Raw genomic sequence first — 21,492 nt, 5'->3', positions numbered from 1 at the left:
TTTTGCATCTTAATCTTCAAATACTATCAGTTCATTTTGACAATTTAGTTTGAGCTTCACTTCAGCTATTCAGCAGCTTCAGCTATCTGTTTCAGAATTCAGCATTCAAACAGCATTTCTGCAAGAAATGCAATTCAACTAGTTTAGATTATAACTAGTTTAGATTATGTTGTTGTCTTGAAGACCTTGTACAAAACAAGTTCCTAATGGCCTGGAAATGTCACATTGTCTTGCAAAAATGGCAAGAAAGCATGCTGAACACTGAAATAAAACAGAAAAAATAAAAATTCTTAGTTATTATAAATGCTGTAAAAGCTAAAATATTATTTATGAATAGAAATCAGTGATGAAATGTGTGTCGAAGCTGTATTTTATTTGTGGCCTGGTTCATCCTTGATTGTAGAGTTGTTGATGGAGTCAGGGAGACCTACATCAGACATACCTCTTCTTGTTACGATGCTGTTCAGCGATCTGCTCCTTAAGCTCCTGTCTGTAGCGCTCTTTCTTCCTCTGTAAAACCTCGTCAGTATCAGCTGCTCCTGAAAATAAATGTAAGAGTATATATATATATATGTTAAATGACATTTGTTCGATAGTTAACCTCCTTTATTGTTTGAAAAACTTTTCATGTACTTAAGAGTTTGAATATATTTGTAAAATGGTTAAAATATATATTTAAAGGTGTTTCTTTCATAATCACATTACAATACCTTAAATGACCATAACCAACCAACATTCTTCCACGAGGACCCCATGCCTGTATTTAAGGCAAGCATGGCCTCAAACCCCAACTACTACCAGCATTCACATATCAAAACTGATTTATTACAACTTATTATTAGCAAAAATGGAACTGTAGTGTTGAGTTTATGTTCACGTTCTCTAGGGAGAAAGAAAGTCTCAAAACATCGGTGTGTGTGTGTATCTAGATTTCTGTGTGCGTAACAAGATTTGTGTGCGTGTAGACAGATCTATGAATGTGTAACCCTTGACTTTTTTGTGTGCAACTTCAGCTCCTACACATACAAATCATTGAATACGCAAACAAATCACCTGGTACTCACAGACAAAACACAAAATCGCCTAACTGATTTGTGTGTACATGGTGCATTTCAATGTTGGTTGGAAGATGGAAAATCTAAATTTCCTTTGGATTTAGTCTTAACTTGTGTTGAAGGGACAAATATGTTTTTCCATCCATCCATCCATTTTCAGCCGCCTATTTGAAGTCAGGTCACAGGGGCAGCAGCCTAAGCCGAGAGGAACAGACTTCCCTCTCCTCAGCTATTTGGGCCAGCTCCTTCCGGGGTCCCAAGGCGATACCTGGACAGCTGCGAGACAGTCCCTCCACCGTGTCCTGGGTCTTTCCTTGGGTCTCCTCTCAGTTGGACTTGCCTGGAAAACCTCACCAGAGGGGTGTCCAGGAGGCATTCTGACCAGATGCCCGAGCAACTTCAACTGGCTACTCTTGACGTGGAGAAGCAACGGGTCTACTCCGAGCCCCTCTTAGATGGCCAAGCTTCTCACCCTATCTCTAAGGGAGAGCCCAGACACAAAGAAAACTCACTTTGGCCACTTGTATCTGCAATCTTATTCTTTTGGTCACTATCCAAGTCAAGTTCGGTTATAAAACAACTCAATGAATTAATGAAATTTTAACTCTTACCAGTGTTTCATGCCAGGAAGCTACTAGCCACACTCAAAAACACCAGCTAACTCGTTCCTCTTACACCTCGTAACTACAGACAGCCAGTAAGAAAAACACAAGGACCGGAGTCCTGAGCATGAAGTGTGACTCATGCACCACTTTTTTTTTGTAACAGCAGAATGGCACAGGTGTCCGATTCCTTTGAACAACCTCTTCACTCACAGTACCAGCCTGATGCTAGTAACACAACATTTGCAACAGTGAACAAAGTATTAACTAAGAACAACACAAATCCCTCAAAACAAACATGCATTAACACCAGAAAATAGACCAAATGAACTAAAAACATGACTGCCCACAATGCACGTCACACACTGCAGCTCCTGCAGTGGGCAGGGTCAACAAAGAGCAAAGCCGTTAACAAAGTTTCTGGTAGAGCTTCTTATATCTCTGCAGCCATTCGGTCACTACCACCATTTATACGTACATAATTAAAATATATAAATGTCTATGGTCACACTTTTAGAATAAAGGGGTTGAGTCTCGAAATTAACTCTGCAGGTGTTATAGCCACTGTGGGAGTACAGAGTTAGTTTTCTGGAGTTATTTTGTCCAAAATGACACTTAGAGTTGATTAGGAAACACTCCTTTTTAACACTCAGGTTTAGCTTTCACTGGAGTGGTTAGCAGCTGAATGGGAAGCGGCTGGGATGAGATTCAGCTCCTCTAAATCCGAGACCATGGTCTTGATTAGGAAAAGGGTAGAATGCCTTCTACGGGTCAGGGATGATGTCCTGCCCCAAGTGGAGGAATTTAAGTATCTTGGGGTCCCAGCCCCTCCCCCCTACCTACCGGGTCTCATGTTGTGAACTGTGATGTTCGTGCTTACATGTTGGGTGTTTTTTTGCATTGGAGAGCTACACCCTGCCGGTGTAACCCTGTTAATGCCTTTTTCTCCCTCCCCTGAACTCTCCTCATGTATTCCCCTCTTCATCTACTAAAAGGAGCGCCGTCATGGCTGCTCCCGTGGTCTGCCTGTATCTGTCCTGTCTATATGTGTGTGTGTAACCTTGGTCAGGTTGTACTGTGGAGTCAAGTTCCTATGCTCTGGAGCGCTGGCAATAAAATTCATTCTGATTCTGATTCTGTCTTGTTCACAAGTGAGGGAAAGCTGGAGCGAGAGATCGATAGGCAGATTGATGCTGCATCTTCAGTGATGCAGGCGTTGTACCGATCAGTCGTGGTGAAGAGAGAGCTGAGTCGGAAGGCTCTCGATTTACCGGTCGATCTACGTTCCTACCCTCACCCATGGTCACGAGGTTTGGGTGGCAATAAAGGAAGCCATCATGCTCACCAGCTGTAAAGCTGTGCGAGGTGTTAGTTTGGCTCCCAGTTGGAAGTGGGTCATGTGGCTGTGGAACGCAGCTATGCGGTGATCCAGGAGGTGCGCTCTGCCCGACTGAGAACATATTTCTAGTCCAAGGAAGGAAACCCTCTTGCTGGGAACTAGGAAGCTCTTCTTGTAATTTACGGGGAAACCCAGGCTTAACTATGAGAAAGAACCTGGAAAACGTGAGACTCCGCCTGCACCCGAGAACTCGCTACCAGAGCCCAATTGTCCAAGTAGACAAGAATGAGGATACCACTCTTTCTGAGAGGTGGTAATGCACCTTCCACACATTTGAAAAAAGGTGAGGGGTGCTAGGGCTAGTCTGAAAGATAAAACCAAATACTCGTAAGTTTGCCCTTTGAATGCAAAGCACAGGAACAGCCGGAATTGTAACCGGCAACCCATGGCGACCATGCGCTCAACCCAAAGGGACAAAGCACATGCATGTTAGAGAACGGGTTGCAGTAAGATAGCTGATCAATGCTGTCGTGATGGCGCCGTTGCCCTCTAGCAGAGCAGGAGGACTCTGCACTGTGTTTATGACACCCTTTTACAGTTCCATGTCTGTAAACAGTGGAGAGCCGCAGTTTTGCAGCCAACTTAAAACAGCCACACATAATTGACTAAATGGGTTAGCGGGCAGCTGGGTGGGAACAGTGCTCCAAGGTCCGCCAAACACATCGCCAAGCAGGTCTGCAACATGGTGGAAGAGCTGAGTGCAAAAGCGGAGGTGGTCTGGGCCTGGATAAAACCCATCCAACTGCGCCGACAGAAAACCTGCACTGCTTAGAGGGTAAATCATCAGGTACACCCACCCCATTGTTACCGGTCAGGGCCAAGTAGGCTGCCAGTGAGGGCTCTATAGGGAAAGGTCCACATAGGGAATGGTCCACAAACTGTCCATAGTCCAACACCACAGTGCAGGTGGACAGTGGCTTCCCCCAGAACAACGCAAACTCATCCATGAAGTAAGAGAAAGGTGGTGGTACATTTTTAACCTCAGCTGGTTCTGTGGAGACGTAAAAAAACTGAAAAACAGGACCTCATTTTGGCATAGGAGTGGGCCAATCCACTTCCAATTTTCTCCACCGCTCATCAGCAAAGAGGAAGAAAAGAAGTGTCCTCTTGATGGTTGAGAGTTGAGGCAGGGGCACTAGTAACACCGTCCTCGCCGGAACCGTGCAAAGCCGCAGGAGCCGACTTGGAGCATGGGGCCCTGCTGCAATTTTGCAGCATTCACCAGGACACAGAGGAAGTTCACATGCCGATTGAGCATGGGACAGCAGAGCGGAGCAGCAGAAGCGAAAAGAGCCCGGAGGCAGAAAGCTAAAAGAGCCAGGAAAAGACTGCGCATTATGGTTGATGCTGATCGGAAGGCAGTAGAATCCACATCAGCGAGCAGTTATGCTAACTTTTCAATAACATAGCTAATAGTTGTTTCACTGTACTTATGTGTTATCAGCAAGCGTATGAACCGAGGAATGGTGGTGATGCTGGATGCTTGCAAGTGGAGGGCGAGGCTACCACCCAGTGTCACACTCATTTGCCTTTACAGATGTGATTAGATTTGTCTAAGTGTGCAGATCCACTGAGATCTCTAGTGACCATCTTGGGGGTTCGTGAACCCCAGGTTGGATACTGGATTAGATTGTAGTAACAGTTAATTTATTCATTACCTATAACAAGACCCATGGTAAGCTTTTCATTTGCATTTTCGTTTTTGCTCAGTTCTCTCCATCTCCTGTCTTCTCCTCCAACACCTAAACTTTCCATTTTGCCCCTGAAAAAGGCAAAATTAAACAGACTGAAATGAGAACTGAGCAGAGCAAACAAAATCACTTCTTTTCTAGGTACAAAAAAACAGGAAAAGGCCTGATTTTACCTTCCATCATTTCTAGCTTCCTGGTTCTTCTTACACCTGGGATCAGTTTCCAGCAGCAAGTGCCTTTCGCTTTCAGTCTGCTCCAGTTCATCATTGTAGTGCTCCTCATCATCTGAATCCTGCTTCGTAAGTCTACTTTGATGGTTCCAGTGTTCGGAAAGAACTGGTGTAAACCCCTGGTCATCCTCATCTACTGTTGGACTGGTTACATTCCTCTGCAGCACAGATCTTTGTTTGGGAATACCATCCACCTGCAGGAAAATAATCATCATGGTAGCGTTTAGAATTAGCAGGAGAAGTCACTGGTCTAAGGTACAGCAGTGAACCCTGGATTTAGGCTGGTTTGGTGTTAAACATGTTTTTGCCACAGCATGTTGAGATATAGTAGGGTGTGAAAGTTTGGGCAGCCTTGTTAATCTTCATGAGTTTCCTGTATAAAACATTGGCTTTTATGATAAAATTGTTCAGTTAAAATTAAACTTCTGGTTTGACTATGCAAGGATAGGATGCACAAAAAGTTTTTGCACCGAGACATTCATCTAAAGTCCTCTCAATTTGAAAAGCTAATGTATCAGTGCGATAGGAAAAATATAGAGAGGGAAAACATTAACTACGTGCCACAAGCCGCAAGTAAATATGCCAAAATCTCAAGACAAGCGACAAAAGCCAACAATGCTAAGGGACAGATGGACAACGTGGAGGTAAGATGGATGAAGCTGCCCCCGCTAAAGCAGGAGTGACAACAGATTTGAACACCATAATGGAGGCAATAGCTGAGTTATTTACTTGGATTGCGAAGTTCACATGTTCAAAGGGGCAGCTTACTGTATTTTCTTTTTCTTGAAATTTACTGAGACTGAAGGAGGCGAGGCTGCCGAGCACAGGCGCCACCAGTGCCTCCGACCACCACCAGCAGACAAGATCGGTTATGTGTCTTGCCCAAGGACACAATGATAGCATTCTCTGGTCGAAGCCGGGATTGAACCTACAACCTTCCGATTACTGGACAACCAGCTCTACCTCCTGAGTTGCTGCTTTCCCTATGAAAGTGTCTTCTCAGGAAAAACATAGAGCTTCCGGGTATGGCGGTGAAGCAAGTGGAAGCATAGCCAGGAGCTCAGCGAGGGTCCAGCATTTCCCTATTTTTTCAACTACGGATAACATCAGACTTCGATAAATATTTATGGGGAAATACAAAACTACAAAGATACAAACCACAGAAAGGAAAACCGATGAAGAGAACGAAGGAATGGCGACGAGGGAAGGGAATGAAGATGCCCAAAACACTATGGCCACGCTCCAAGCTAGCATGGAGGCTATCCGAGAGGAAATCATGGCTAGCCACGCAGAAATGAAAAAACACTTCAGCGAAGCTTGGGAGACGATGAGAGTCGACATGAAGCAAGAGCTGGGGAGTTTTAAAGACGAGATGAATAAGAAGATGGATGCGGTGGGGGCCAACTTCAAAAGCGCGGAGACAAGAGTGGAAGAAATGGAGCAAAGAGTGAAAGAGGTGGAAGAGTGGAGCGCTAATGTTAAGGAGGTGCTCCTTCAGACCGTAGAGGAACAACAGCGAATGCTGGCCAAGCTAACCGATCTGGAGACCCGGTCACGGAGGAACAACCTTTGTATATTTGGAATACCAGAGGACCAGGAAGCTAACAACCCGACTGAATATGTGGAGAAGCTCTTAAAGACTGAACTAGGTATGCAGAACGCAGAGTTGGGGATACAACGATGCCACAGATCACTCGGTCAGAAGCCTCCTACACACGTGCCCCCCAGATCCATGATTGTATGTTTCCTTAAATATAACATTGAAGAGCAAGTGCTGAAGAAGGCATGGTTGAAGAAAGATATACGAATAGAAGGACATCAGATTTACATGGAACACGAATACCCAACAGAAATCATCCAGAAACGAAAAGAATATGCCCCGTTACGGAAAATACTAAAAGAAAAGGGCATTAGATTCCAGACACCCGCCCCAGCAAGGCTCTGAGTCTTCTACAAAGATGGTCCAGTTACCTACACGAATGTGACATCAGCAAAGCTAGCTCTACAGAGGAAGGGCCTGCTGAAAGGAGGAGAAGATGAGAGATCTGGAGAACCGTCCAGCAGGGGACCAGCTCAAGGGACGAACAGGACTCAAGCAAGGCCAAAAGACAACTCGTGGACGGTCAGCGGACGAGACCGAGGACGGGGAAGAGTCGTGGATGTTCAGGGGGCTCGGGAAAAACTTACACGTTTCACCACCCATCCCAACTGAGAGACTGAAACTGGTTAAGAGGTTGTGAGTAAACATTCCGTTTAAGGTTGATTAACATAGGCAAAGAAAAACTGTTTGAGGGAGTGAAGATAAATAATGTTTAATATTAAGATGCAGATTAGGATTATAATCGTGTTCACGTATCAGCAGACAGCGGTGGTTTGACGAAATTTAATAATCGGACGGCTGGACTGAGAAGAAGAGAGTGCATTGTCACCACCTACAGGGGGTCAGGATGGTACCAGAGGAGACATCACACTCCCTTGAGGGGCCCTCTACAGAGAGAATTCCCCTCATAGTCTTAGAAGTGAATTTTCTACTTCTTTCTTGAAGTCATGTTCAAATGTATGTTCAGTTGTTGTTCGTTATGGCACAGGTTGTTGTTTGTTTGTTTTTTTACGGGTCGGGTTGATCAGTGCAGGGAGAGCCTATTTTTTAAATGTTGTTTTAAGAGAACACCATGCCATTTCAGGAATATAACATTGTATCATTAAACGTCAACGGGCTCCATAACCCCATTAAGAGGAAAAAGGTGGCAACTAAGATGAGAAGGGAAAAACAAGAAATAGTTTTTGGCAGGAGACCCACCTAAACAATAAGGAACATGAGCAATTAAAACGTCTGGGGTTCAAACATATATACTACTCATCATTTGGACAGAGACATGCAAGGGGAGTGGCAATATTGATTGGAAATAAAACTAACTTTCAGTTAACTGAACAAATAGGGGACAGAAAAGGGCGATATGTTATGGTAGTGGGGCAAATTGATCATAAACCAGTGACTCTACTAAATGTTGACAAGCCGCCAGGCAATGATCAGGAATTTATTAAGAGATTATTTAATCTGATTGCGGAACACACCAAAGGAACCCTAATCTGTGGGGGGGATTGGAACGTACAACTACAGCCCCATTTAGACACCAACAATAAGACTAAAAGGACGAATCCGGAAACAAAAACAGTTAAAAAACTTCTTCAAAAAGGAAACACGATGGATGTCTGGAGGGAGCTGCATCCCAAGGAAGAAGCTACAATTTTTTCTCATTTCCCCATAGAAAGTACTCCAGGTTGGATTATTTCTTTATGACTAACACCGATAGACATAGAATCCTCAGATGTAAAATAGGAGTAAGAGATAAATCAGACCATGCAGGGATCTACCTATCTATACATCTAGAGACTGAAATAAAACAAACTAGCTGGAAGTTGAACACAAGCTTGTTAAATGATCCCCAATGTATACAATTCATAAATGACGAGTACAAAAGCTATTGTGAACTAAATGATAATAAAGAGGTATCTCTAATAAGAGGAAAATTGATCATGTGGCCCTCGAACAAAAAGAAAGAGAAACATAAACAAATGAATGAGTTACTAGCCAAATCAAAGAACTTAGAGACTAAGCACGCCACCGTTAAGGACCTCCGACTATTGGAAGAGATTAATTTAACAACACGGGAATTCAATTATATATATGACAGACAAGAGGAATTAAAAGCTAGATTTGTCAATCAAAAATACTATGATTATGGCCCTAGGGCAAAGACATTATTGGCTTGGAGAATAAAAAACAGGAAGAAGAAAGAGGAATTTATTGTATTAAAGATGAAGAGACTCAAATGCTGTGTTATACTGCTAAAGAAATACAAAACTCATTTGTAAACTATTACAAAACACTATACTCGCAGACCCGAGAGGTCGACCCTCTACATATTAAGAAATTTTTGCATTCTTTGGGCCTACCTAACATTGGGAAAGAACAAAATAAAAAACTAACGCAACGGATTACTAAATAAGAACTGGAAAAAGCCACTGCAAAGACAAAAACGAATAAAATGCCGGGTACAGATGGTTATACATCAGAATATTACAAAATCTTTAGAGATCTGCTCTTGCCACTATTATTGAAATGTTTCAACTATGTGTTAGAGGGAGGGGAGGCACCACCATCCTGGAGACAGGCAATACTTTCAGTAATCCCGAAGGGGGGCAAGGACAGAAGGCACTACAGCTCATACGACCAATTTCAATCCTAAATATGGATTATAGATCATTCACTTCGATAATAGCAGACAGACTCAAAAATATACTACCTGAAATTATTGATGAGGATCAGACAGGATTTCTCAAGAACAGACAGATTCAAGACAGCGTAAGACGAGCTCTACATATATTAGATTATATGAATAAAACCCCGAGCGAGTCAGTTGCCCTGAGCCTGGATGCAGAAAAAGCCTTTGATTCTCTTAGATGGGAATACCTTTTTCTGGCTATGGAACGATTTGGTTTCGTAGACTCTTTCATTCAGATGATTAGGAACCTATACTATCAACACTCAGCGAGCATAAAAATAAATGGGAGTTTAACTGAAGCGGTAGGTCTGGAAAGAGGTTGTCGGCAGGGATGCCCGCTCAGCCCAGCATTATTCGGCTTATTTATCGAACCACTAGCACAAGCCATTAGGGAGGACGACCAAATTAGGGGGATGAGGATAGGGAGGACGGAATACAAGATAGGTCTCTATGCAGACGATGTTCTGCTGACTCGCGGATCCAGAAAAGTCTGCCCAACCTATTGACAAAGATGGAAATGTTCGGAGAACTCTCTGGATATAAAATAAACATCCAAAAAACTCAAGTGATTACATAAAATTACACACCTACGGCAAAGATCAAAAACATATCCAAATTACATATCTCGGTATTAAGATCTCCAAAATACTGACAGACATCTATGAAATAAATTACTCACCAATTACAAGGGAGCTAAAAGAAAACATCCAAAGATGGAACATACTGCCACTTGATTTATATAATAGAATCGACATGATCAAAATGAATATATTGCCTCGACTACTTTTCCTCTTTCAATCTATACCGGTACATATACAAGCCAAACAATTTGCACTATGGAACAGAATGCTCTCGGGATTTATATGGAAGGGCCGCAAACCGAGAGTTAAATACACAACACTACAACTGCCTAGGGAGAAGGGTGGACTTTCCCTCCCAAACTTAGAAAGTTATTTTAAAGCAGCACAATTAAGATATTTACTCTATTGGTGTGATCCATTGTATGTGGCAAAATGGAAAAATGTAGATATGACACAATTAAAATTACCACTACAGACAATATTAGGGGATAAACTGTATCTGGAAAAGAAAAAAAAGAGTTAAATGAATGGACTAAAACGCCTTTAAAGATATGGTTTGACGAATGTGAGAAACATGAATCAGACACCAACAAAAAACAACTTAGATGGGTCACAAGCGATAGGGAATTCTCCCCGGCACAAATAGATGGCCGCTATGCGGCATGTTCGACAAAAGGGATCTGACCATTTTGCTCAATAGCAGGGAGGGATGGACTACATAGTTTTGACAAATTAAGGGTCACATATGGTCTGGAAGACCTGCATTTTTTTTTAGATATCTCTAAGTCAGGTCTTATTTCAACAGTAACAAACACGGAAGAACAGAGGGACGGCCTAGTCTCCCTTATAAAAGAGGCATATCAAAGTAAGATTAAAAACAAACAAATTACTAAACTTTATCGGAAACTACAATCACTCAAAGACCAATCAACTGATTATATTAAAATTAAATGGGAAAGGGAAGCACAAGTCACCATATCAGATGAAAGTTGGGCAACTATATGTGAAACACAGAGGAAAACTACCAGTTTGGGTTAGTAGAGGGAATTCACTTGGAAAAATTTTACCAGGTTCTTTATAACCCCTAAAATAAACTGCAAACAGAGAGGCCAACAGAGAGAAGGACATTGCTGGAGACAATGTGGGGAAAACATGGCAGACCACTTCCATATTTTTTGGAAATGCACGGTAATTCAGCCATATTGGAGGGAGATGGTCGATGGTCGACACAATCACAGTCGTGACGGGTTGTGAGGTAGTTAAGGATTTCTGTACTGTTTATTTGGGTGATATCCCATCAGTAGTCCCCACAAGAGACAAATATTTAATGAATATCATGCTGGCAACAGGCAAAAAAGCGCTTACCAGGAAATGGCTAGAGAAGAATGCCCCAACAAGGAAAGACTGGCAGGGAATAGTCGAGGAACTATATAAGATGGAAAAACTGACAGCCTTTTTGAACCTTAAATTAGATTGTTTTCATAAGAATTGGGAGAAATGGGAGAGATTTACTAACAGCAATACCACGCAATGATGGAGGGCAGGTTGTATAACTAAGGTTTAGCCTACTCCCATATGTTTACTGGAAGTGGAAGGGCCTGTTGTGGATACGAACACTTCATAATGGACTGGAAACACCCCTTCAGAACATCATCAGAGGCGGAACATTAAGGGCTACATGGACCCCGATATATGGACAAAACCAGAGATGGCTCTCCCGGAACAGGGCGGACCCGATGGTTCCACTGTGCCATTTGTTGTTGTTGTTGTATGTTTTATGTACCTTAACAAAACTTTCAATAAAATGAAAATATAAAAAAAATAAAAAAAGAAAGTGTCTTCTCAGGCATGAAGCTCACTGCATGTCACTGGCGTGCGTGCGTGCGTGCGTGCGTGCGTGCGTGTGTGTGTGTGTGTGTGTGTGTGTGTGTGTGTAGTCACCTGAGCCATGTAGCACCTGTAGTCCATCTTTAGCTCATGCTGCAGCCTCTGTTTCTTCTTCTCATACTCCAGACCGAGAGGTAGACCCACATTACAACTCTCATCTGTCCAAAAACACCATCATTAACAGACCTGTGGTGAAAAAGGTTCTGACCCAAAACAAGACACGACAGATAACGTTTTTAACAAATGTAGAGAGCTAACTGACTGGTGAAAATGCATATTTGCATTATTAACATAGAAAAGGACGTGACTCCTGATACGAACCTTTTCCTGGAGCAGTAAATGTAGGTGGGATGTTCTCCTTACTAGTGGAACCGTAGCCTCTGCAGTGTCGTACCTGTCAGGGAACAAACACAAATAGATCAATGAATTAAAAACTGCACTGAAATCCAAAAGTATGATAAAATTCAACAATTGGTTCAGACGGTTTTTATGACAAGTGAACAGTAAAACAGAAAAAGAGGCAGCAGACGTATAAATAAAGTTGTTATTAATAACTGGATGTACAGCTATGTTCAAATGTTTAGAAAAGTTGGTTTTCACAAAGTGTGCTGCTTCAGTGTTTTTAGGTATTTTATATTAAGCGTTTCTATAGTTACCAAAGAAAAACTACAAGTACTTCATTGGTATCAAGCTTACTGACAGTTACATTATGTTTGTGTAAAGAGTCAGTATCTCCAGTGTTGGTCCTTCTAGACCTCTGTAGTCCACCCTGACCTCCAGATTCTCACTGATGGGAGCTCTTCTTCATCATCAATGTTGGATTTGTCTTTATCCTCTTGACTCTGGAGGATGGACCACCAGATCTCCTGGACCTGGATCCAACATGATGTTCTGGTCCTGATCCATTTGGTTCTGACTTTATCCTTCTGTCCCGGTCCTCCATCATGCTGAAGAATACATTCTTCATCACCAAGTTGTTGGATGGTTGAAGGAGTTCCTCTGGGAGGATATTTATAGCGTCTTCACATCTGGCCTGGCCCAGTCTTGGTAGCCTCGCCTGGCTTCTGCACAACCAGGTTTTGCTCATGCAGCCTTCTCAGGAATGCAGATGTCTCCAAGCACACGGGCAGGGCAAAAGATGCACCGAGGAGTCCGTGTTTTCCTCCTTAATTTAGTAACCAAAGACGGCTGTGAGCCGTGCTGCATTTGGAGACAGATATGAAGGAGACAGTTTCCTACTCTCTCCCTGAGACCACTGTGTGCTCCTCACAGCAGTTTGTCCTCACGCTGCCGCAGCTGGACCTGGTGGTTCTGAGCAGCAGTCAGACTAGATGTTTACTCTACTACATCCAGATTGCTAATGAATCACACATGCGAAAAGCACGTGGGTTATTTTACTACCGTGCGTCAACCGTGGGGGTTGGGTGCTTAGCCTGGCGGGGTTATAAAGCACTGTGGGAAGCTAGGGCTGTGCGATATGACGAAACATTTTGTCTGGACGATAGAAAATGTCTATCATTTCATTTGAAGCTCTATCGTTTATGTCACGGTTAGGAGTTTTACGGCAGTATTATACATCAAAAATCCCTTTACGGCATGCCCCTAGCAAACGCGTTCTCAACCAGGGTCAAGAGGATGACCAGCTAACCCAAACCGAGGCACATGTAGGTAAAAGTGGGGAAACAACTTCTGTCATATGGATGTGGTTTGGATATAAAAAGACTGACGTGGACTAGAGAACAGTTATTTGTAAAGTTTGGTGCGTCCCGGTCCCAACAACCGACTCCAAGACCACAAATTTTTTTTATCATCTGCGGAAAAACCAGGAAAAAGAATACAGGGACAGTCAACGAGCTAAAGCTGCGTCAAGTGTTGGAGTTGGCGAAATTAAGCGCTCATAATGTACTCTTGACACTGCAACAGGCTTATACTCGTGGCACGCCACAAAGCCATAGCTCCTGCAGATGGAAGGAGATTACTGCTGCGCTGGCCAAGCAAATCTACAAAGATATGGTTCCAGTGTACACGGTGGAGAAACGTGGGTTTCGTGAGTTGGTGCAGACACTCGATCAGAGATACGAAATGCCCAACAGAAAACACGTGACCAAAGTCGTGTTACCAGAGTTATAAGATGCATGTCAGGCCAAAGTGGAGGCGGAGATTCACAAGGAGATGTTTTATGCTACAACAACAGATATGTGGTCAGGACGAACGACACATCCATATCTGAGCCTGACGATATATTTTATCGACCAAGATTGGAACTGTTGCAGATTTGCAACGTTAAAACCTACCTACCTGGTTACTCCACATACGTATTTCATGAGCATTTTTTTAACTCAGAAGTACCCCTGAAGGACTTAGTTGTTTGTCCTTTCATCAAAACTTGTTTTGAGCCTGAGAGGGTTAAAGCATCAGCCAAGCCAAGTGGCCTCACATTCAACCAGAGAGTTTATTGAAAAGGAGCCAAGTCTCCATCTCCTGCTGGAAGCTGGTCCAGACACAGAACCACTGGAATGGTGGAAAAGAAATGAGGCACACTTTGCCCTAGTGGCCAAGCTAGCGAGGAAATATTTATGCATCGCTGCCACAAGTTCCCCATCAGAGTGGGCTTTCAGTGCAAGTGGGAATATTGTGTCAGCCAGAGGTCAGCACTGAAACCAGCTAGAGTTGACCAGCTCGTATTCCTAGAAGCCTTAGACTTAGCAAATCTTTTTGATGTTCTCAGATTTCATATCCATTCTACTTGAAGTGCTTTTTGACCTCGTAAATATGGGAATCATTTTGCAGCTACACTTTAAACTTGAAAAGCTCCATGTGTGATATTTTGTAACCAACATTTATTTTAGGGGCAAGGCCAGTAGGCCTGTATTATTGTTGTTAGATTGAGGCTGATGTTGTTGCTGCACTTTAAACGTTGAAGTTTATATTAAGTGTGGTGCACTTCAGTGTGTTCGATCTGTGTGTGTTCGATCTGGTACTTTTTATATCCAATAAGAAGACAGACCATTACTAATGTGGGTAAGTGCATTCTATTGCCTGCGCTACAGAACAGAGAAACATCTTACACGTAAATGATGCTACAAGAGAAGTCTGGGAGGCTTTACTCTTCTGAAGTTGGCTGCTGCTACATGGTGAATTATTTTATCTGCAGAGGTTAACATGACCAACACGTCTTCCTTGGAAAAAAACTTCTAAATAAAATTAATATTTAGTTCCAATTACCTTTGTCTGGTGTATAATTTCAAACTGCATTGCCACATTGCAATTTTATATAAACTATTCATAAATTGAATTACAGTGATCTCTCGTTTATCGCGGTAGATGCATTCCAGACCTGGCCGCGATAGGTGAAAATCTGCGAAGTAGGGACACCATATTTACAGTATTTATTTAACAGGTACGTATTTAGTATTCAGACTTTTAAAACACTCCCTTTATATAGAAAAAAATGTTATTTTGTTTTTTTATAGTTTTGTTACAAAAAGTGCATTTTATGATGAAATTGATGAAAAAAACAGGAATTTCTTGATATTTCGCATAGAAAACTACCGCGAATCGATGAAAAATAACGCGAATAGGCGAATTTCCCTTGAATAAGGCTCCAAAGAAAAAATCTGCGAAGTCGTGAATCCGCGATAAACGAACCACAAAGTAGCGAGGGATCACTGTAACAGAAAACTTGCTGTATGGTGACATTATCGAGATATGAAATTTTGGCCATATCCCCCAGCCCTATGGGAAACCCTGCATCAGAAAAGATGGCTTTCCTCCAGCCCACAGCAGTCTGATCCCTGGTCCTTCAGCAGAGCATCAACCTGTCCCTGGTAGTTCTCCAGGTGGTGAGTGAATCCTTTGCTGGCGTTCTTGACACAAGGCCATCCTTCAGGTCTTCTTCTCACTGAGCTGCAGATGTAATCACACCTGTACTGGTGGGACTCTCTTGTGCCCATTTTCCAGCTCAGCACAACTGAAATCAGTTTGGTCCAGTAGGATGGCCTTTCCAGCTGTGGTCGCTGCCCCTTCTTCATTGCCGATGTGATTCCCAGAGTACAGAGCCCAGCTGAAAACGCAATGTCAGCTACCATGGATTACTGATTGGCGAGGGGGTGGAGTCACTGGTTGCTCCAGAGCTTTCTGCCTGCAGCTGTTTCTGCGTTCAGTCTGGCAAAAAAAAAGCCTTTTTAACCCAGTGAAAAGGAATTTTAGGGATTACATTTATTGCATCAGTTAATGCATAATTCTCATCTATAATGGCGGGTAAACAGAGGTCTGAGGGAGTTGTAAACATTATCTGTTACGGTCCCCTTTTCTGTTTCTTCATTAGACTTTTATCAGTTTTCCAACTGGTGTAAATTCATCAATTATTTCTGAATTAAAACAACAGTTTAGTTCCATTAAACACGTTTTGATGCTCAGGTGTAAAGTTAGGTGTTTAAGCAGAGAACAGCCGAGTTGAACCTTGATTTCCAGGTAAGGAGGCTCTTCTAATCTGGCTTTATCTGCAGCCACTCGCAACTTGTGTCTTCTGATGAACTCGTCCAGCTCGTCGTCCATCTGTGTGACACAGTTACAACAAACAGCTTTAGTTCGGAAGCACGACTGCTGTTCGGTTATTAGGTTACTGTCTCTTTAAGGGCCGGTTGTTAGGCAACCGTAAAGCGTTGCCTTCTTCTGGATGATAAGCTAGGCTAGGGTTAGCAGCTAACTGCTAACAGCCCGTAGAAAACGGTCATTTTCTTTACCAACAACACAGGATATATACACATAAAGTCGCAGCATGACAACTGCCCAGATTTCTCGCACGACGCAAGTAATAACAGCTGTAATGTCCATTTTAAGAGCTAATTCAACTACGATGCTAGCTTCATTTCAACTAAAAAAACAAAGTGAAGAGAACGAGACAAGAATTGAAGAACTACTCTTAGCTACTGGTGAGATCCGCGTCGTGATGCCAGTCTTGTTTATCTCCCGTTAGAAAGAATTAAAGCCACAGTAGTTGCTGCGTGTTGACTCAGTCGTTGAGTAGGACCCCAGATGCTTGTGGAGTTCGTTTGACAGCTATGAAGTACTTCCGGTTTAAAGTGAACCAGTGGTGGCCTTGTTCGAGTTGAGCAGCGCCTCGCTTGGAGGACAAAATATATGCAGTAAAAGACAGAAGAGGAACTGAGGGTCCGGTGTATGTGGTAAAATGTCTGGATCGAGGAGGAAGAGACAGGATTCTACACAGGAACTTATGGTTACCATGCCCTTATCTTGTGGAGAAAAAGAACATCTCAGACATGAAAGACAGAAAACAGGATCATATGAAAATGAGGAAAGGTACTCAAAACTCAAGGACAAAGGCTCTGGTTGTCTTAAGCCACGCTGAGAGTTCCAGTGAAGAGGAGTATGAAATATGGGTGCCTGAGCAGAGGGAGATTGATCAACACAACACAGATGCCCGAGTTGCCAAACCTACACTCTGCCTAACTCCAAAAGAAAAGAGTCAGCCACTGGAAGAAGAGGATGATTCCCTCACCCATCATCAGATGGAAGAGCTTGTACCTCAACAGGAGGAACTACAGGGACAGGAGATGTGTCAGAGTGATGACTTGGATCCTGAGGCTCAGACCCTAAAATCCCAGGTTACAGAAGAGGATGCGGCATCATCAGAAGATGACGAGGATGTGGGACATGTCAGAAGATCTAAAAGGACTTGTCAGCCAAAAAGTATTCTTACCAATGATGAACTGGGAAAGCCTAGTGTAAAATAATTAAGATAGTAGTTAAACTAGTTATTGTTAACAGATGTCAGCTATTGTTGATGGGCTGTTGTTTCTGAGGGGCTAGAGCAATTAAAGTAACACAAGTCATTTATTAGACAATAATTTGTTGAACTTGAAACTACACACAGAAAAAAAACTTTATTTTAAGAGTGTTTTGGGAAAAAGTGATAGTGTGACTGAAGTCATTCTTTATATGAGAAGGCTACATGTTAAGGCATGAGTGTTGTAAGACACGGAGTAAGTTGGAATGGTAGCTATAGCCATACGTGACTTAATGGACTTGGGAGGCCTACCAATGTACCGCTATATTAAGTTGATACAAAAAAGCAGGAAAAAGAATAGTTCTCTACCAATCCTGTAGTCGGGGTACTGTAGTCATCAGAAGTGTAGTCGATGACAAGTTGTTATTTAAAGACAGAAAATTGCTCAAACGTATCTAAGATGTTCCAAGGAGTGATTTATAATTAAAGATTGTACTAAAAGAAAATGTTGGATCAACATTTTATTTATTTATTTATTTCTGTGGGGGAGGGTGTTAGCCTAGTGAACTAGACCAAATTCTTGCTTTGCAAAGTTTGTTCTAGGAACGCCCCACTGGAACCTCTGCAGCCTCTAACAGCATTCTGACTGGCCAATCACAGCTCTCTAGAGGGGTTTCAAACACATAAGGAGCTGTGATTGGTCTATAATGGTGGGCCAATCATAGTGCTCTATCTGCTTAGTGAACAAATCAGAGCTTTATCCGCTTTGTGGGCCAATCAGGGCACTCTATATGCCTGGTGGGTGGGATGATGCAACAGAGTGAAACAAGATGGCGACAGCTCGTTTGAAACATCTTTTACATCAATTTGGACTATTAGAACTTGGGCTTCATTAGAATCAGGAGCAGATAAATGTATTTGTGTGCTTTTTTTTCTTTTCTTTAGAAAAAATGATGTGTTTTCTCCTTCAACTGCGGACCGCCTCATTTACCGATAGCTGTTGCGGTGAGAATGTCACATTCATTATCCAGTAGCATGCGGAGATCATTTGAAAGACAACGGTAGAACCCGCCCCACAACCGAGAGCTGTCAATGGAGCATTTATTTAGTCTGGCTTGCCAGGCTAGGAGGGTGTAGCACAGTGAAATATGTTCCAGATATTCTGTTTATTTCATTAAGGGTTGAACAATATAAGTCTATATATATATATATATATATATATATATATATATATATATATATATATATATATATATATAGTTCATCTATGATGTTATCAGTTAAAATGTTATCCATAATGCGTACTGATGTTAAACAGAAAAGAAAATGTTGTGCTAGTCCTTTAAGAGAAGAAGAAATGTTGGATTAGGCCTTTGGGAGAAAAAAAAAAGTATGCTCGAGTTATGCACCAGGGGCATTTTTCTGTAAATAAAAGTTGCAAAAGTACGAAGAAGAACGTGTTGTCTGGCAATTCATTCAAAGGGGGCAACATTGTGAAGTGCCTTGGGGTGTTTTAGAACCTTTGGAAGGCGCTATACAAATATAGGCCATTTAGTTACAACAAACCTTGAATCACATTTGATGACAATTAGATGAACAATGTTTCAGTAAAAATTAAGAATCCATCAGGTTTTCATTGTAATTTATTGCTCATATAAATGCTCTCTAAACATTGTTTGGTAAAAATAAAATCTATCAATAGTAATCTAAATAAAATCATCACAGCGACTGTAGCATGAAATTATATTGCACAGTTATAAGCCTCAACCAGAATGACAGAAAAAGTGTTGTTGCTCAGTTTGTGTGCAGGAATGTTTGGAGGTCCGTGAACGACGACGTTTCTTTCACAGGAACATTAAAAACATTTGAACTTGGACTCTGATACACTTCATGTTTGACCTAAACTCATGAGAGATTCAGTTTCAATTTGCTCTAGAAATGATCTGCAACGTCTGAGTCACTGGAAAAGAAAATGGTGTGGCAAACAATCTCAGAAATACGATTTGTTCTACTCCGGATGTAATATGTGTGGTCGGAACACTGCCTGAAGGAGAAGTTAGATCTCTATGTAACTTCTAATTTTCCAGGTTTACACGAGGACCACAGTTCCTCTCAGTCATCTTCATGAGTATGTCTCAGCTCTGTCCCATCTCTCCCAGCTGCCTGTGATGACTCAGCTACATGCAGGCCAGATAGATGAACCAAGAAGGCTCCACGTTGTTAAGTGGCTTTGGTCTTTGTGCTTAGACGTTGTCCACAGCTGTCCTGAGCTCAGGACAAAGTTCTTTGAGTAGCATTTCCATTAGTACCTGGCAAAGACAATGATATGTAGCAGTTAAACTGTGACTGGATAAATCACAGTGTGTTTGAATTTCTGTTTTTCTCACATAGAGCAGATGTTTGTTGGCACTGGTCTCCTGTAGAGCATTAAAGATCTTGATGATACCAAAGCGGGCATTCTGCTGGCCAACAAGATTTGCAAGTGCATCTGATTTCAAAGAAAAGGTGGACATTGTTTTGTGTTAATTGTACTGTAGATATCTGAGATAGGTAAAGTCCTACAGGCCACATTAGCATGTGCCCCTACCTGGAATATTTTCAAGTAGTTTCTGTTGAGCCTGCTCCTTGGTCTCGCTGCGCTCAGGATTGGTTCGGACCTTGCTGTGCGGCGCCAGGTTCCCATTAGGCCAAAAGGTGTCCCTGAACACACTGATGTAGCACACCAGCATCTGCTCACAGAAAATCCAGTTTACGGTGTCCCGTATCTGTCTGAAGTACACAACACATCCTGTTATTAACAGATGAACACAGATGGGTTGCACCTTTGCACTGCTCTAAGCTTTCCTTAATACCACAAGCCACTTTTTAAATTAAATAATTTTATGTTGAGAAATGATGGAATTACAGCATTTTGGGTCAAATTTTCCAAATCATGTTCTCCACCATCTGTTTATACTCAGTATGTGATGGCTTAGGCTTGATTGATGCTGAATGTGTGTAAACTTGATTGAGTATTAAGCCAGGGGCACACAGAAGACTGATGCGCTCCTCCATGGAAGTGCTGTGGTTTTGGAAAGTCAAATGGTCACACAGGACTCACTGCACCACAAATGCTTCTTGGAAAATCGCAAGACAGTCACAACATCACGTGGGACTTGAGAACAGGAAGCGGAAAGTGACGTGATCAGACTTGCCGTCGGGTTTTGTGAGACTAATTCATTAAAAATGGGTAAGTACGCTATTTATTAGAATACTTTACTATCAATAGTACTTTAAAGTTATAAATACTGTAATCAAGTAGCATTTATAAGCTTCTCGTCCATGTTTTGGCAGTTGGGTGTGTGCCGTAAAGCCCTTCTGCATCATAATGTCTGTTGTGCAGTACTCCACAATGTTATAAACAGCTGCGCCACGGCACTTGAAATAGAGTGGGTGACTATCTTAAGCGCCATGGCGCAAACCGGCGTTTTTGGGATGTTGCGTTGCGCTCCCTGTGTAGCCACTCTCAGTAACTATAATGGCTTCTTTTTAAAATGACTGCGCGAGCTTGACGTGGTGCAGTATATCTGTCTTCTGTGCGCCTCGGGCTTTAGCCATTTTTGTGGATTTGCTAAGGGCAGATGGTTGTGATCTTTAATTAGGCTGGCACAAAAGTGAAATTCTTGGAGTTACATCGAATAATAGTTTTCTGATAGTTTTATTAAACACATGAATTCACACACAGGAAAAAAAACATCACCTGCCTTTTGCTTTTCCCTTGCAAATGTATATTCACACATTAATAATATTATTATGAATGTTTAACATCTTCACTTCGCATTAAGATTTGCTCCACATTAGGTGAACTAACCTCTCTAAGTGTTAGAGAAAAGAGTGGTGTCTGAGTTCTTTGGTAATGCCCACTTTAAATTTGTCAAATGCTGATTTGTCCAAATTGACGAACAATGGTTAATAAAAGGGAGTTCAGCTGGATCCAGCAAAACAGCCCCAGACCATAACACTTCCTCCTCCA

The 21,492-nt window shown here is 42.2% G+C and overlaps 2 protein-coding genes across 5 annotated transcripts in view; both read right to left on the bottom strand.

Moving 5' to 3' along the window:
- The window catches only part of LOC107391650 (centrosome and spindle pole-associated protein 1), a 74,160-nt gene extending 57,360 nt beyond the window's left edge, over positions 1-16,800 (bottom strand). For 3 of the 4 annotated variants that reach the window (XM_070552804.1, XM_070552807.1, XM_070552809.1), the window contains exons 1-7: positions 16,654-16,790; positions 16,193-16,288; positions 12,053-12,125; positions 11,786-11,889; positions 4,921-5,171; positions 4,715-4,818; positions 443-539 (exon numbers count right to left, since the gene is read on the bottom strand). In XM_070552804.1, the coding sequence (XP_070408905.1) occupies positions 443-539; positions 4,715-4,818; positions 4,921-5,171; positions 11,786-11,889; positions 12,053-12,125; positions 16,193-16,288 (725 nt within the window). In that variant the 5' untranslated portion in view covers positions 16,654-16,790. Of the gene's footprint in view, positions 1-442; positions 540-4,714; positions 4,819-4,920; positions 5,172-11,785; positions 11,890-12,052; positions 12,126-16,192; positions 16,289-16,653 lie in introns of all 4 variants that reach the window. The other variant, XM_070552806.1, reaches the window with a different exon arrangement.
- A 2,305-nt stretch (positions 16,801-19,105) lies between these two features.
- snx25 (sorting nexin 25) overlaps positions 19,106-21,492 on the bottom strand; it is an 83,728-nt gene continuing 81,341 nt past the window's right edge. Inside the window, exons 20-22 of the mRNA XM_015969424.3 lie at positions 20,068-20,249; positions 19,868-19,968; positions 19,106-19,789 (exon numbers count right to left, since the gene is read on the bottom strand). Coding sequence (XP_015824910.3) covers positions 19,724-19,789; positions 19,868-19,968; positions 20,068-20,249 — 349 coding nt within the window. The 3' untranslated portion in view covers positions 19,106-19,723. The remainder of the gene's footprint in view (positions 19,790-19,867; positions 19,969-20,067; positions 20,250-21,492) is intronic.

Source organism: Nothobranchius furzeri, chromosome 1, assembly GCF_043380555.1.
Source record: "Nothobranchius furzeri strain GRZ-AD chromosome 1, NfurGRZ-RIMD1, whole genome shotgun sequence".
NCBI lineage: Eukaryota > Metazoa > Chordata > Actinopteri > Cyprinodontiformes > Nothobranchiidae > Nothobranchius > Nothobranchius furzeri.
The sequence above is the reverse complement of the archived record's forward strand: the minus strand, read 5'-3'. Positions and strand labels throughout refer to the sequence as shown.